The following is a 14698-nucleotide window of genomic DNA, read 5'->3' on the forward strand; positions in this document are numbered from 1 at the left end:
CAAAAAAAAAAAAAAGAAAAGAGAAAGAAATTATAAGTAAGTTAAAATAGGCCAGGTGCAGTGGCTCATGCCTGTAATCCTAGCACTTTGGGAGGCCAAGGTGGGTGGATCACCTGAGGTCAGGAGTTTGAGACCAGCCTGGTCAACATGGCGAAACCCCGTCTCTATCAAAAATACCAAAATTAGCTGGATGTGGTGGTACACACCTGTAGTCCTAGCTACTTGGGAGGCTGAGGCAGGAGAATCGCTTGAACCTGGGAGGTGGAGGAGGCTGTAGTGTGCTGAGATCGTGCCACTGTACTCCAGCCTGGGAGACAAAGTGAGACTCTCTCTCAAAATAAATAAAAAAAAAGTAATAAGTTAAAATAACAAAACCCACAAAAATCAAAGCTCTTCATTTTACAGAATAAAAAAATTGAGGCACAGAGAAATGATTTGTTCTAAACCACAAAGCAATGATAAGATGCATCGTTAGTTTCTTTCAACCAACCGCATACTTTCTACTTATTCCAGATTCTTTATACTATACTTTCAAAATCAAATTTCTTAATAGTTAGTAGATTAGAGATCCTTACCTTCTGATATGATTAATTAGGTTGTCTCTGAATTATATTCAATTAACTGTACTTTAGGTGGGTTAAGGATTGAAATATTTCTCATTAGAGGGCAAGAAAAGGTAAGAAAGTAAGATGTTTCTATGCCTAGAAAGCTAAGCTACTGTAGGTCCGGAAATCAGGTTTCAGAGAAGGCAATTATTGTTTTGTCCTCTATTAGAAATAAAGGCTAAGAAATATGCTGCTGAACAAAAATTAATCCAATGAATCAATCCCAAAGGTTTAAACCAAAGGGTCAAAACCGAGAAGATACTGTTTCATTTTCTTTTTCTCTCATTTACTAGATTATTTAATGGCTGACTCTTATCAAAGAGTTTAGAAAGATATGTAGTGATGAATTTTGAAGTGATTTCTTTAGCTAAAATATATGAGGGGAGGGGCATGGAGATCAAAAACATCTAAAAAGTGATTTCCATTTATCCATCTTATCACATGTAATAGTGCTTAAAAAAAGTATCAAAAAGTAGAACATAACTGATGGGTCCTGAAGAAACAAGATCTTAGGTCCTAAAATATAAAACATTTCACTAATTTTCATTTTTCTTATAATAATCAATAACAAAATTCTATAAATAATTTTAATTCTATTTTAACCTTGATTCATTTATTTTTCTGGAAACAATGATAAAGCATTCTAAATGAGCAAAAGGTACCCTACAAATAACTCTTCTTTAACAACTACAGACGGCTTCATTTTATGGAAGAAGAAAGGACTGAAAAAAGACACATATTTACTTTCCGAGTAACAGAGCTATTAGTGATGGCTCTACCTATATTTATTTATTCAGAGCAGACAAGAAGCAAGAGAGCACCTCTTTATAAATCCATTCTAGTTTTCACCAGTTTTCCAAGATAAGAAAGAAAAGAGGTGAAAGTCAAGATAAATCAGTAGAAATGACAGAAGGAATTTTTAGATAAATACTGAGAGAGACTACACTACTTTTAAAAGACCATATATGCTTTTAAACATAATACAGATAATATACTTTTAAAGTATATTAAATAAAATATTTGAATATAGATATACCAGATTTTTACAGTACAACTTATTAATATTGAACGTTAATAGAAAATGTCTTCACTCAAAATGATAACTAGAAATGTACAGTATCTGCATATTCAAATGAAAGCCTAGCTTAACAATCAACTGTTTATATTTACAACTATTATAGAAAGAGACATTGTCTTAAAAGTCTCTTCAAATCACTGTATTTATGTATATCTTTAAATTATAAATGATATAGCTTAATAAATTTGGTGTATTGCATTTTAAATAGAACTTTAAGTATTTCCTTACTTTCCACTTAGCACTGCCACACCTACTGTACTCCTGGGGGTAGACATAGTGGCAACAAAATTCCACTGGCGAGCCTGAGGGTCCCATCTTTCTACTGTGTTCAGATAGCTCCAGCCATCATGTCCTCCTACGGCATACATGGGACCTTCTAGTACAGCCACACCTATGAGGAGACAGGAAACAACGACTTAGGTTGGCTGCCGTCTTAAAAATCACATTTTAATTGAAGTATAAGTACAATAAGCCTTAAACATACAAATGGAACTGAGTAAACATTTATGATGTAGACATGTGTCCTCAGTGTTCTTAGTAGGTCGGTGGGTGGGTAGGTCGGTGGGTGGGTGGGTAGGTCGGTGGGTGGGTGGGTGGGTGGGGGGTTGAAATAGCATGGGCGTTCTGGTCTTAAAAGTTCTAGAGATTGGCTGGGCGTGGTAACTCATGCCTGTAATCTCAGTGGTTTGGGAGTCCAAGGTGGGAGGATCACTTGAGGTCAGGAGTTCGAGACCGGCCTGGCCAATATGGCGAAATCCCTTCTCTACTAAAAATACAAATATTAGCTGGGCATGCTGGCAGGTGCCTGTAATCCCAGCTACTTGGAAGGCTGAGGCAGGAGGACTGCTTGAGCCCTGGGGGCGGAGGTTGCAGTGAGCCAAGATCGCACCACTGCACTCCAGCCTGGGCAACAGAGTGAGACTCTGTCTCAAAAAAAAAAGTTCTAGAGGCTGGGCGAGGTGGCTCAAGCCTGTAATCCCAGAGCTCTGAGAGGCCAAGGTGGAAGGATCTCTGTGAGATTAGCCTGGGCAACACAGGAAGGCTGCCATCTCTATGAAATTTTTTTGTTAAAATTAGCCAAGCATGGTGGCATTACCTATAGTCCTAGCTAAGGTGAAGGATCCCCTGAACTCAGGAGTTTCAGGATGTACCTATGATCACACCTCCAGCCTGGATGACAGAGTGAGACCCTGTCTCTAAAAAAAATTAAAAATTTTAGAGGCAATATTTTCAGGTACAACGGTGGAAAATTATTTTAAAACTGCACCAGATGCATACAATGCTACTATTTAAAACATTTTTCAACAATTTGGATTTAAGATATATTTGGAAAAGTATTTTTATACCTTCTCCCCTATTAATTCAGATTCATGAGATTTTACTATAGTTAGATTTGATACCATAATCTATTGGTATGATTCATCAGCAGGGAGCTGAGCTAGATTCATTTGTTAATTTATTCAACAAATATCTTCTGCATGTCTACTAAGTACCGGGCACTCAATAGAATATAACAGGTAAGGGCTGTGCCCTCATAAATCTTATAGTCAGGAAACAGACATAAAATATATTTTAGTTAATAACAATTGCTAATTTAAAAAGTGGTGCAGAGTAAAAGGATAGAGAGGGTCAGGGGAGACCTTTCTGGTAAGGTAACATTTAAGCAAGAATGTGAATGAAGTTGGGAAACCAGATTTGGAGATAGCTGGGGGAAGAGAAGGTGAGGTAGAGGAAATGGCACGTGCAAAGGTCCTGAGGTATGCTCACTGTGTCTGAGGGACAACAAGGTGGCCAGTCTGGCTAGGCAGGGTGAGTGAGAGGGAAAAAATAAGAGATGAGGGAGAGTGTAGAGCCAGATCATGCAGGGCAGTCACAGACTGCAGATAAGGACTCTGATCTTATCTCTTGTAAGGACTTTGGATCTTATTCTGAATGAGATGGAGAACAGTCTCCATGATGGCTTTGAGATGGCTTTAAGGTAGAGGGATTTGAGAAGAGGTGCGACATGATCATAACCAGGTGAGATAAAATGTCTCACTTGGGGGCCAAAAGAACCCCTGTATTACAGATATATTTTAATTTGTGAAATCACAGCCAGATAAGAAAAATATTCATCATTCATGCATGACCCAAATCAACATATTATTCCACGCATTTATTACATATTGTACCCCACCAGTACTAGCTTTTGGAGATTTTATATGTGTGTGTGTGTGTACGCATATATACACACATATATGTGTATATAAATATTCATACATGTTATTTATATGCTTATATGTGCATATACACATTTTATATGTGTATATATGTATAAACAAAAATATACACATATCAAAATATACATGTATAATATATACACATACTGTATATACATGTTTATGATACATGTATATCTCTAATTTTACATATATACATGTATATATGTATATATGTAAAATGCGTAATATGTCAAAGGGGGCAGAAAAGGGGTTCACCTAATTCAACCCATTAAAAAATGGCTTTGAAAAGAAATTTTAAGCCTGGTGTGGTAGCTCACAAGTGTAATTCTAGCACTTTCAGAGGCTGAAGCAGGCAGACTGCTTGAGCCCAGGAGTTCCAGACCAGCCTGGCAACATGGTGAAACCCTGTCTCCACCAAAAATACAAAAATTAGCCAGGTGTGATAGTGCATGCCTGTAGTTCCAGCTACTAGACAAGCTGAGGTGGGAGGACTGCTTAAGCCCAGGAGGAAGTGGTTGCAGTGAGCCAAAAATGTACCACTGCATTCCAGCCTAGGTGACAGAGCAAGAATCTGTCTCAAAAAAAAAAAAAAAAAAAAATTTAGCAGAACTCTTTTTTTGAATGAAATGTCCATAAAATTCTCACATATGAAGAGATAAAAGGAATGTTTCTTAAATAAAAGATTATTTTAGGCCAGGTGTGGCGGCTCACGCCTGTAATCCCAATACTTTGGGAGGCTGAGGTGGGTGGATTAAGAGGTCAAGAGATTGAGACCATCCTGGCCAACATGGTGAAACCCGTCTCTACTGGTGGAAATACAAAAATGAACTGGGCATGGTGGCACGCGCCTGTAGTCCCAACTACTAGGGAGGCTGAGGCAGGGAAATCACTTGAACCCAGGAGGCGGAAGTTGCAGTGAGCCGAAATTGCGCCACTGCACTTCAGCCTGGCAACAGAACGAGTCTCTGTCTCAAAAAAAAAAAAAAAAGGTTACTTTATAAGTTCAAATTTGTAACAGTTATTTAATTATAAGGTAATTTAGTAAGAACATTGCTGTGTTGAATGACACAAAACTTTTAAATTAGGGCTTAAAGAAGACAGTTTTGAGCTATGTGATCATTTTCCTTTCAACTTGCTGCAGTTCAGTAAAGTCTTCTGTATGGCACCTAGAACTACTGACAGTATTCAATGCACAGTGTCATTTGCACAGAATAGCTGGACTATGAGCAATCACATTCTATGTACTATATCCATAAGGATTTAGCCTGTGTTAGAATTACATTTTCTTCCCCATGGTAGGGGAGGGGAAGCACGCAGTTGACTCATTCTACCCTGGATTTTATGGTCAACCCAAATTTCTAAGTCTCATTCATGCTCAACTCACATTTTCCCAGTCTGTGCCTATATAATAGTTGATTTTATGGACTCAAGAGTCATGTTTTACAAGTTTACTTTGTTAAATTTCATATAGTTAATTTTAAGCTCCTTCTCTCTGTCTTTGCCTTAACCCTCTGGTTTTATTTCCTTATCAAACTTCAAACTTAAGATGATCTTGCATTGAGAACTAATTACAACTAGTGGAAATCTATGTCTCTTTGATCTCTTACTGTATCCACCACCATACCCATTTCAATCTTCATCCCTGGAGAGTTTTCATTACTGTCTACTGTTATTTAGCGGAAGCCTCTGCTCTGGTGGTCAGTATTAATAAACTGAGTATTGTATAAACCATACTATCTAAACTCAACCATCCCTTCACTGGTATTGATCTTTTTTTGTTTTTGTTTTTGTTTTTGAGATAGATCTGCTGCCCAGGCTGGAGTGCAGTGGCACGATCACAGCTCACTGCAACCTTGACCTCCCAGGCTTAAATGATTCTCCCTCCTCAGTCTCCTGAGTAGCTGGGACTACAGGCCCAAGCCACCTAATTTTTTAATTAAAATTTTTTTTTCCCAGCTAATTTTAAAATTTTTTGTAGAGACTGTTTTTTTCTAAGTTGCCCAGGACGGTCTTGAACTCCTAGGCTCAAGCAATCCTCCTGCTTTGGCCTCCCAAATTGCCGGGATTATAGGCGTGAGCCACTGCATCCGGCCTCATCTTTTATGATGACCTATCAAGTTCTTTATTGCAGCATGTGAGGAATGCTTGGTGACTACTGCTGATGCAGTGGCTGCCACACGGGTCTTCTGCCTGGTACAGAATGTAAACGTGCTGTGCGAGCTATGTGATATTTTGAGTGAATCTGCACAGTTATACTTACCAAGGCCATGTCTATGTGTGGACATAGGTGGCATCACACTCCAAGTTTTTGTTTTGGGGTTGTAGCACTCTACCGTATTCAAAGTCTTCAGTCCATCTCTTCCTCCAACCACATACAGTTTGTCATCTAGCACTGCAACACCAAACTGTAGTCTCCTCCCATTCATATTTGCTACTGGAGTCCACATATTTGTACGGAGATCATACTTTTCAATGCTTGTTGCTCCTTCATAGTAATATACAGAAGTTATATAAATAAAAATTATACCGTAATTGGTAATTTTATGAAATTACAGATACAAAAATATAATCTTATTAGCATTGAGAATAATAATTTTATTATATTTCATGAAGGTCCTGCATGATCTAGCCTCTGCCTAACTCTGTGTCCTCGACTCTTACTATTCTCCAGGGCACACACAGGCCCCAGTAAGAAAAGGTCAAATGGACAAGGATTATCTGTCAAAGGAGGGTGAGAAACAACACCCAGAAGTGGAGGGAAAAAAAGCAGAGGCTCAGTTAAGTGTCATGGAAGCCAAAGGAAGAAAGTTTATAGCAGTAGGTCTGCTATACAGTATCCCACTGAAAGGATCAAATAAGATGAAGACTAAGAAGTATTACTGGATTTAGCTACATGGAGGTCATTGATGACTTCAGGGGGAGGTTCCTTATTGAGTGGTTGAGACGTGACTGGGAGGTGAGGAAACACAGACAGTGAGCGTAGAAGATTCTTCTGAGAAGTCTGGCTATCAAAGTAAGGAAAGGTAGAAATTACTAGAAGAGTTGAGGAAGGTTTTGTTTTGTTTTGCTTTTAAAATTTGAAAACTTAAGAGTTTGCTTAAACGTGAATGAAAAGGATCTGGTTGAGAGGAAAGCAGCTAAAAATACAGGAGATGAAAGGGATCAGGATGAACATAAGGAACGATGTTCATTATGGTTCGTGGGGAGGCAGGAAAGCACAGTACCCAGGGCACAGGCAGAAGAGCTGGCTTTCACAGGAGGAGGGGAACATATTCTACTGCAATAAGCAAGGACAGGGTAAGTACAGATCAGGTACTTTGGAAACTGTGAGGGTAAGGAGTTCAGGAAGTTGCTGCCTGAAGGCATCTATGTTTTCCTTCCTTTTTTTTTAAGAATTGGAAGATTCCAGGACTCCTTTGTTCTCTTTATGAGTTAAGATGAGCGGATGTTTAAAAACAAACAAAAAAAAAGCCCTCTAAAAAAAAACCTAACCCCCAATTGTGAAGAGTTCAACTAGAACCCTCTTCTCTCTTCTAAGCTTCTAATACATCAAGTAAGCAGTGCTAACCTTACAGAATTATAATCATGACTAACACTTATTCTAAAGTATTTGTTATAATTTGGTCATCAGAGCACTAGTATTATTGATAATTTCCTAAAATTTAGAAATAGTTTTGTTATACACATGGATTTTCTCATGTTAAAGTTTTTATTTACCCTACAGAATTCTAAATTATTTGGGATAGACAGCAAGTCTTTTTCTACCTCTGCATGCATGCATATATATATATATATATATATATATATATATATATTTTTTTTTTTTTGAGACAGAGTCTTGCTTTATCATCCAGGCTGGAGTGCAATGGCATGATCTCCGCTCACCACAACCTCCACCTCCCAAGTTCAAGTAATTCTTGTACCTTAGCCTCCCAAACTGGGATTACAGATATGTACCATCACTCCCAACTAATATTTTGTATTTTTAGTAGAGACAGGGTTTCGCTATATTGGCTAGGCTGGTCTCAAACTCCTGGCCTCAAGTGATCCTCTCGCCTTGGCCTCCCAAAGTGCTGGAATTATAGGCATGAGCCACTTTGCCCGGCCTTCACCTCTGTATTTTTCACAGCACCAAATAGAGTCCCTTATACATAGTATAGCTATTCAAAAATATGTTTGAGGCCGGGCGCGGTGGCTCAAGCCTGTAATCCCAGCACTTTGGGAGGCCGAGATGGGCGGATCACGAGGTCAGGAGATCAAGACCATCCTGGCTAACACGGTGAAACCCCATCTCTACTAAAAAATATAAAAAACTAGCTGGGCGAGGTGGCGGGCACCTGTAGTCGCAGCTACTCGGGAGGCTGAGGCAGGAGAATGGCGTGAACCCGGGAGGCGGAGCTTGCAGTGATCTGAGATCCGGTCACTGCACTCCAGCCTGGGCCACAGAGTGAGACTCCGTATCAAAAAAAAAAAAAAAGTTTGAATACTTTTTCTTTATAGTTTCTAGCTATAGTGAGGTTTTTTACTCATATGCTTACATTATAATAGTAACATACATAGTAATAGTATATTTAATTACTCTAAATTTGATCTTAAAATATCATTCCTGCCATCAAATAAATCAAATTAGAAAATTCCCTCCAACAAATAAAAAGCTAATCATCTCTCTTCACAAATATATTTAGGGAATACTTTTCTTTTGAATTTTAAGTTATTTCTTTTAGATCTAGTTTACTAAGCAGTATCATATTCACATGAATTGGTAACTAAAAGTTATTTTGCTAATTTGAAACATAAAAATATTAAAACATAGGCCGGGCGCGGTGGCTCAAGCCTGTGATCCCAGCACTTTGGGAGGCCGAGACGGGCAAATCACGAGGTCAGGAGATCGAGACCATCCTGGCTCACACGGTGAAACCCGTCTCTACTAAAAAAATACAAAAAAAACTAGCCGGGCGAGGTGGCGGGTGCCTGTAGTCTCAGCTACTCGGGAGGCTGAGGCAGGAGAATGGCGTGAACCCAGGAGGCGGAGCTTGCAGTGAGCCAAGATCCGGCCACTGCACTCCAGCCCGGGCGACAGAGAGAGACTCCGTCTCAAAAAAAAAAAAAAAAATTGAAACATAGTCTCACATATATAATTTAATATATATTATATTATATGTAATATATAATAATTATATTATATTATGATATATTTAATATATATTACAATATATTTAATATATATTACGTTAAATATAGTATATAAATTATATATTTATATATAATATATATCATATGTATGATATATATTATGTAATATATACCATGCATATTATATGTATTATATATTTATATATAATACACAATATATATAATTTATATAATATATATTATATTTATTATATATTATATAGATCATATGTATAATATATAATATGTATTATATATAATATATAAATATAATATATATTAAATATATATACATATTTAAATACAAATATCCAAAACTAACAAAAGCCTAATAATTGTAAAATTTTATGTAAAACCTTGGGGCTTCCCTAATTTATACCAAAGAATTAACCTTTTATAAAAGTAAGCACAAATATACTCTAACATTTTCTGAGTGGCTATTTGGAGCCAGTGTTAGCTTATTTGTTTGGCCCTGTACTAAACAGATATATGAAGGGACCAGGAGTCCAATGGTCAGACTACCATCCGACTAAGGCAAACTGCTCTTCATTATAAAGATGGGAAATAAATTAGGGCCAAGCAGATAGCTTGAACAGGATAGGTCCGAGTATTTAATTATTAAAAAATACTCACAAATAAAGTTGGTCAAACAGAAGGGTCAGATTAGAGAAAGTCGTAAATAGGCATTTGCATCTTATGTGCTAAGAAATAAAGACTGCTGGAGTTTTTGAGCAGAATAATGGCATGTTCATTGAAGAGTCAATGGAGTAGAATATCATCTCCAAAGCCAAAATGCCTCTTTGAATCTTGATCTTATCACTAATTAGTTGTGTAATCTTTTGAAAGTTACTTAAGTTCTCCAAATCTTAGTTTCCCTATCTATAAAAAGAGAACTGTTATGAAGATGAAATGAAATAATATAGGCTAAGTGCTTAGCATAATGCCTGCCACATATTAACAACGTAATGAATACTATTCCCTCTAAATTAATATGACCAAAATATGTAGGCTGACAGAAGGCTAACTGGAATTAGAAGGATGGAAGCAGAAATTTGGAAGAATTAGATATAAGACCCATTTGCAGAAAGACCTGACGACTGCCAGAATGTAAGATTTCAGAGAGACAGAGAGAGAATGAGAATTGTTTACTTTGGGTGCTTAGTATCTAGTTCCCTTCCCAAGCTTGGGGAATTTTTCACTGTATGTATGAGCCTTGATGGGAAGCAGGAACTCATCTCCTAGAAAGCTGAAAAGACAGATACACATTTTCCTTGCCATGTACCAAGGCAAGTTTCCTTGCCTTTCCACGTACCAGGCTTGAGTTAAAAGCTGAGCAGCACGACTTATAATCCTTGTGGGAAGGACGGGGGAGGGATAGCATTAGGAGATATACCTAATGTAAATGACGAGTTAATGGGTGCAGCACACCAACATGGCACATGTATACATATGTAACAAACCTGCACATTGTACACCTGTACCCTAGAACTTAAGGTATAATAATTAAAAAAAAAAAGCTGAGCACCAAATAGATATTTCATACAAGTTGGAAATATGAGAATAAAATCAAAGTGAGGGTATTATACATAAATATAGAGATAACAGTTAAAGCCTCGAAAAGGAGAGAAAAAGATAGAGGGAGGAGAGTGCTAGTAATGACTCTACAAAAGCTAGCACCAGCTCCAGGTACACAGATGACAATAAGTATTTGCAGATTATCTGAACAATGGAAAATCTTTTCCAATGTTGAAATATTTATACTGTAACCCTAATCAGTTATCTTATTTATTTCTGTACCATGCAGTCATCAGGCCTATATCTAAAACGTAAGCATCTACAAATAAATAGCACTATGTTATATGTTATTTGGGTTAGAAAGTGGTAGTCAGGGGGTTGCTATTGAATGGTCATGGAAGGCCTCCTTGGTAAGTTGTCATTTGAGAGATTTGAGTGAATAATTTCTGCTAGGCACTTCAATATCTGGGGGCAGAGCATGCCAGTGAGAGCATCAGCTAAAGTAATATCCTGGATATGGATAAAATGTTTGGCCTGTTAGATGAATGAAAAGGCCAATGGGGTTGAAATAAAAGCATCAGTAAGGGAAGAAGTATTAACAGAATGAGCTGACATCAGAGAGGTAGCCAGAAGTCAGAGATTGTCAGGAGACTGCAGACTGCTAGTGCCAGGAGTTCAAAGGGGAGATCAATGCATATTGAGGGATAATACACAGAAAGTTTCTAGCATAACACTGGCACCCAGCAAGCACTGTGCATAGTGTTTATTACTATTATTTTTAATTATTATTATTTTTTTGAGACAGACTCTTGCTCTATTGCCCAGGCTGGGGTACAGTGGTATGATTTCCGCTCACTGCAATCTCCGCCTCCCATGTTCAAGCGATTTCCTGCCTCAGCCACCCAAGTAGCTGGGATTACAGGCACCTGCCACCACACCTGGTTAATTTTTTTAGGTATTTTTTAGTAGAGATGAGGTTTCACCATGTTGGCCAGGCTGGTCTCAACCTCCCAACCTCAAGTGATCCACCCGCCACGGCCTCCCAAAGTGCTGGGATTATAGGCATGATCCCTGCCTATTTTTAATATTAATAATAACTTGTGAGAGTGGTACAAAGAATTCTTAAGATAACTTTGACCCAGATTTCCCAAATGTTTACTTTTTACTGTATTTGCTATGTAGGTATTTTTTTTTCCTGAACTGTTTAGGAGTAAGTTGTGGCCCGGTGCACTGGTTCACAGCTGTAATCCCATAGTTTTGGGAGGTTGAGGCAGGCAGATCACTTGAGGTCAGGAGTTTGAGAACAGCTGGCCAAGATGGTGAAACCTCATCTCTACTAAAAATACTAAAATTAGTCAGGCATGTGTGGTGGCATGTGCCTGTAGTCTCAGCTACTCAGGAGGCTGAGGGAGGAGAACTGTTTGAACCCGGAAGGCAGAGGATGCAGTGAGCTGAGATAGCATCACTGTACTTCAGCATGGGTGAATGAACAAGACTCTGTTTCAAAAAAGCAAAAAACAAAAAAAACAGTAACTTGCAGAAATTATGGCATTATACCTCTAATACTCAGTGTATCTTCCTCAAAATGAGAAATTATCTTGTAAGACCAAAATACAATAATCAAAATCTGGAAATTAACTTTTTTTTTTTTTTTTTTTTGAGACAGAGTCTTGCTCTGTCACCCAGGCTGGAGTGCAGTGGCGCAATCTCGGCTCACTGCAACCTCTGTTTCCTGGACTCAGGTGATCCTCCTGCCTCAGCTTCCCGAGTGTAGCTGGGACTATAGGCGTGTGCCACCGTGCTGGGCTAATTTTTTTGTATTTTTGGTAAAGACGGGGTTTCACCATATTGCCCATGCTGGTCTTGAACTCCTGACCTTAAGTGATCTACCCAACTCATCCTCCCAAAGTGCTGAGATTACAGGTGTGAGCCACAGTACCCGCCTGAAATTAACATTTATACCACATTATTATCTAATCTACAGACCGTATTTGGATTTTGTCATTTGTCTCAGTTATGTCTTTTACAGCAAAAGAAAATCCAAGATGATGCATTATAATAGCTGTCACGTCTCTTTAGTCTCCTATAATCTGGAACAATTTCTGAATCTTTTATTTCATGACACTGACATTTTTGAATACTATAGGCAGATAAGTTATTTTGTAGACTGTCTCTCAACTTAGATTTGTTTCCTCCTCATGATTAGATTCAGGTTATACACTCTTGGGAAGGACGGCATAGACGGGTGGCTGAATTCTCCATGCATCCTGTCCTGCACAATGCTGCTGCTTAGTCTGATTTCTGTCAACATTATCTTTGATCATTTGCTTAAGTGCTGTGTGCCAGGTTTTTCTACTGTAAATATACTATTTGTGTATTTGTAACTAGTAAACATGTGGCTGAGAGACACTTTTAGACTAAGTATCCTGTTGTCAAACTTTTCCCACTAGTCTCAGCATCCACTGATAATTCTCGACTGAATTGGTTACTGGTGGTTACTAAATGGTAACTTTTGTAATCTCATCCTTCCTTCTATATTCATTCACTGGAATTCTTCTGTAAGGAAGAGCTTTCCTTTCTTCCTTGTTTATTTGTATAGGTGTGGAACCATGGATACTTATTGATTTCATAGGTTATAATCTTTTACTATTATTTATTTTGAAGCTCAGATTATCCCAGATTTGGACAATAGTAGCCCCTACAAGCTGTTTCCTGTGTCTTTTGACCTGTCTCCATCATTCTTTGACCACTTCCTTTTTTCTGGTCTAGAGGATGTTACACAATTATCTGGTACTTTTCTGCCCCTGTCCTGCAACCAGCCATTTCTCCAAAGAGTTCTTTGGCCATATATGTACTTATTAAAATATCTTTTTCTTTGTTCCTCCCTCCCCCAAATAAAAGATTATTTGATACCTTTTGTTGAATCGATTCCCCCAACTGCAAATAATGTACCAACAGTTGACTTCCTAGGTTTTGTCCGAGGACTCTGTAACATGGGTCGTCTCTCTGGTAATAAATGGTACTTCATTGCTTCCATAATGAGTTTCTGACATTCTATATCATCCCGAAAAAGTGCATTATTTTCCATGTCTGCCAGGAACTAGAAAAGAATAGTGGTGGGTATGTATACTGAATGACTAAGAAAATGGTAGGGTTTACAGAAAAAAATGACATAACTATCAAATGGATTTTTACATATTTTTAAAAAATTCAAGCATAGGCACATATTTTAAACTAAAATATGCAACATTTACAAGATTTACATTTTAAATTTCACTGAAAAACAAAACATGAGTAGCATAAATGGTATCCTCTAAAATCTTAGTACTGTAGTGCTTATCTCTGGGTAGTAGGAATACTGGTGCTTTTTAAATAAAGTTTTTTTTACTACTTTTCTATAATTTCCAGATTTTCTAAAATAAATAATTTTACTATTAAAATCAGAACTAATTCTAATGGAAGAATAATATAAGTGGGAGTTGACTAATTATGCTGCGTTAACTTTGCTAAACAATGTCCAACTAACAACTGCAAAAGCAAAAGTTACCAGTTTCTCAAGGGACAATGAACTCCAAACAGTGATTGGTCTAAAAACATTAAAATCCCTTTTGTGTCACTGAATCCAACTTTATGTATTTATATAACACAAATACAATTTTTATATGTTTATATAGCACAAATACGATTACACCTTGTCTTTTTAAAAATGATAGTCTTTTAAAAAATAAAATGAAAGTACGATCACATTGGAAATTAAGTAAAACAAAAAAAAATTTTTAAATCTTTTCCTTTTGTGCTTGGTTCTCCATCCCTCACCCCCCATCCTGCAATTCTTCCCTGCCTTATAAAAACAACCTGGTGTGCAGCCTTTCATATTTTCTTCATATTTACGCAATCCTCTGCTTACATAATTCTCATACATTTATATGTATAACATATATAAATACATGTAGTAATTTTTAGTTTTTTCTTTTAGTAATTGTTTTATTATATGCTTTGCTGCATCTTACCATCTTTACTCAACAATATCTCACAAAAATTCCTCCAGGTCTTCTGAAAAGGTATAGTTCTGATCTATTCTTTTTTTTTTTTTTTTTTTTTTTTTT

The 14698-nt window shown here is 37.4% G+C and overlaps 1 protein-coding gene across 3 annotated transcripts in view; it reads right to left on the reverse strand.

The window, feature by feature from the left end:
• Nucleotides 1–14698, reverse strand: part of KLHL5 (kelch like family member 5) — a 78536-nt gene that overhangs the window by 12261 nt on the left and 51577 nt on the right. For all 3 annotated transcript variants that reach the window (XM_023224538.2, XM_023224539.3, XM_023224537.1), the window contains exons 6-8: nt 13506–13692; nt 6166–6390; nt 1912–2074 (exon numbers count right to left, since the gene is read on the reverse strand). In XM_023224538.2, coding sequence (XP_023080306.1) covers nt 1912–2074; nt 6166–6390; nt 13506–13692 — 575 coding nt within the window. The remainder of the gene's footprint in view (nt 1–1911; nt 2075–6165; nt 6391–13505; nt 13693–14698) is intronic.

The sequence above is a fragment of the Piliocolobus tephrosceles genome, chromosome 3 (assembly GCF_002776525.5).
Source record: "Piliocolobus tephrosceles isolate RC106 chromosome 3, ASM277652v3, whole genome shotgun sequence".
NCBI classification, from domain to species: domain Eukaryota; kingdom Metazoa; phylum Chordata; class Mammalia; order Primates; family Cercopithecidae; genus Piliocolobus; species Piliocolobus tephrosceles.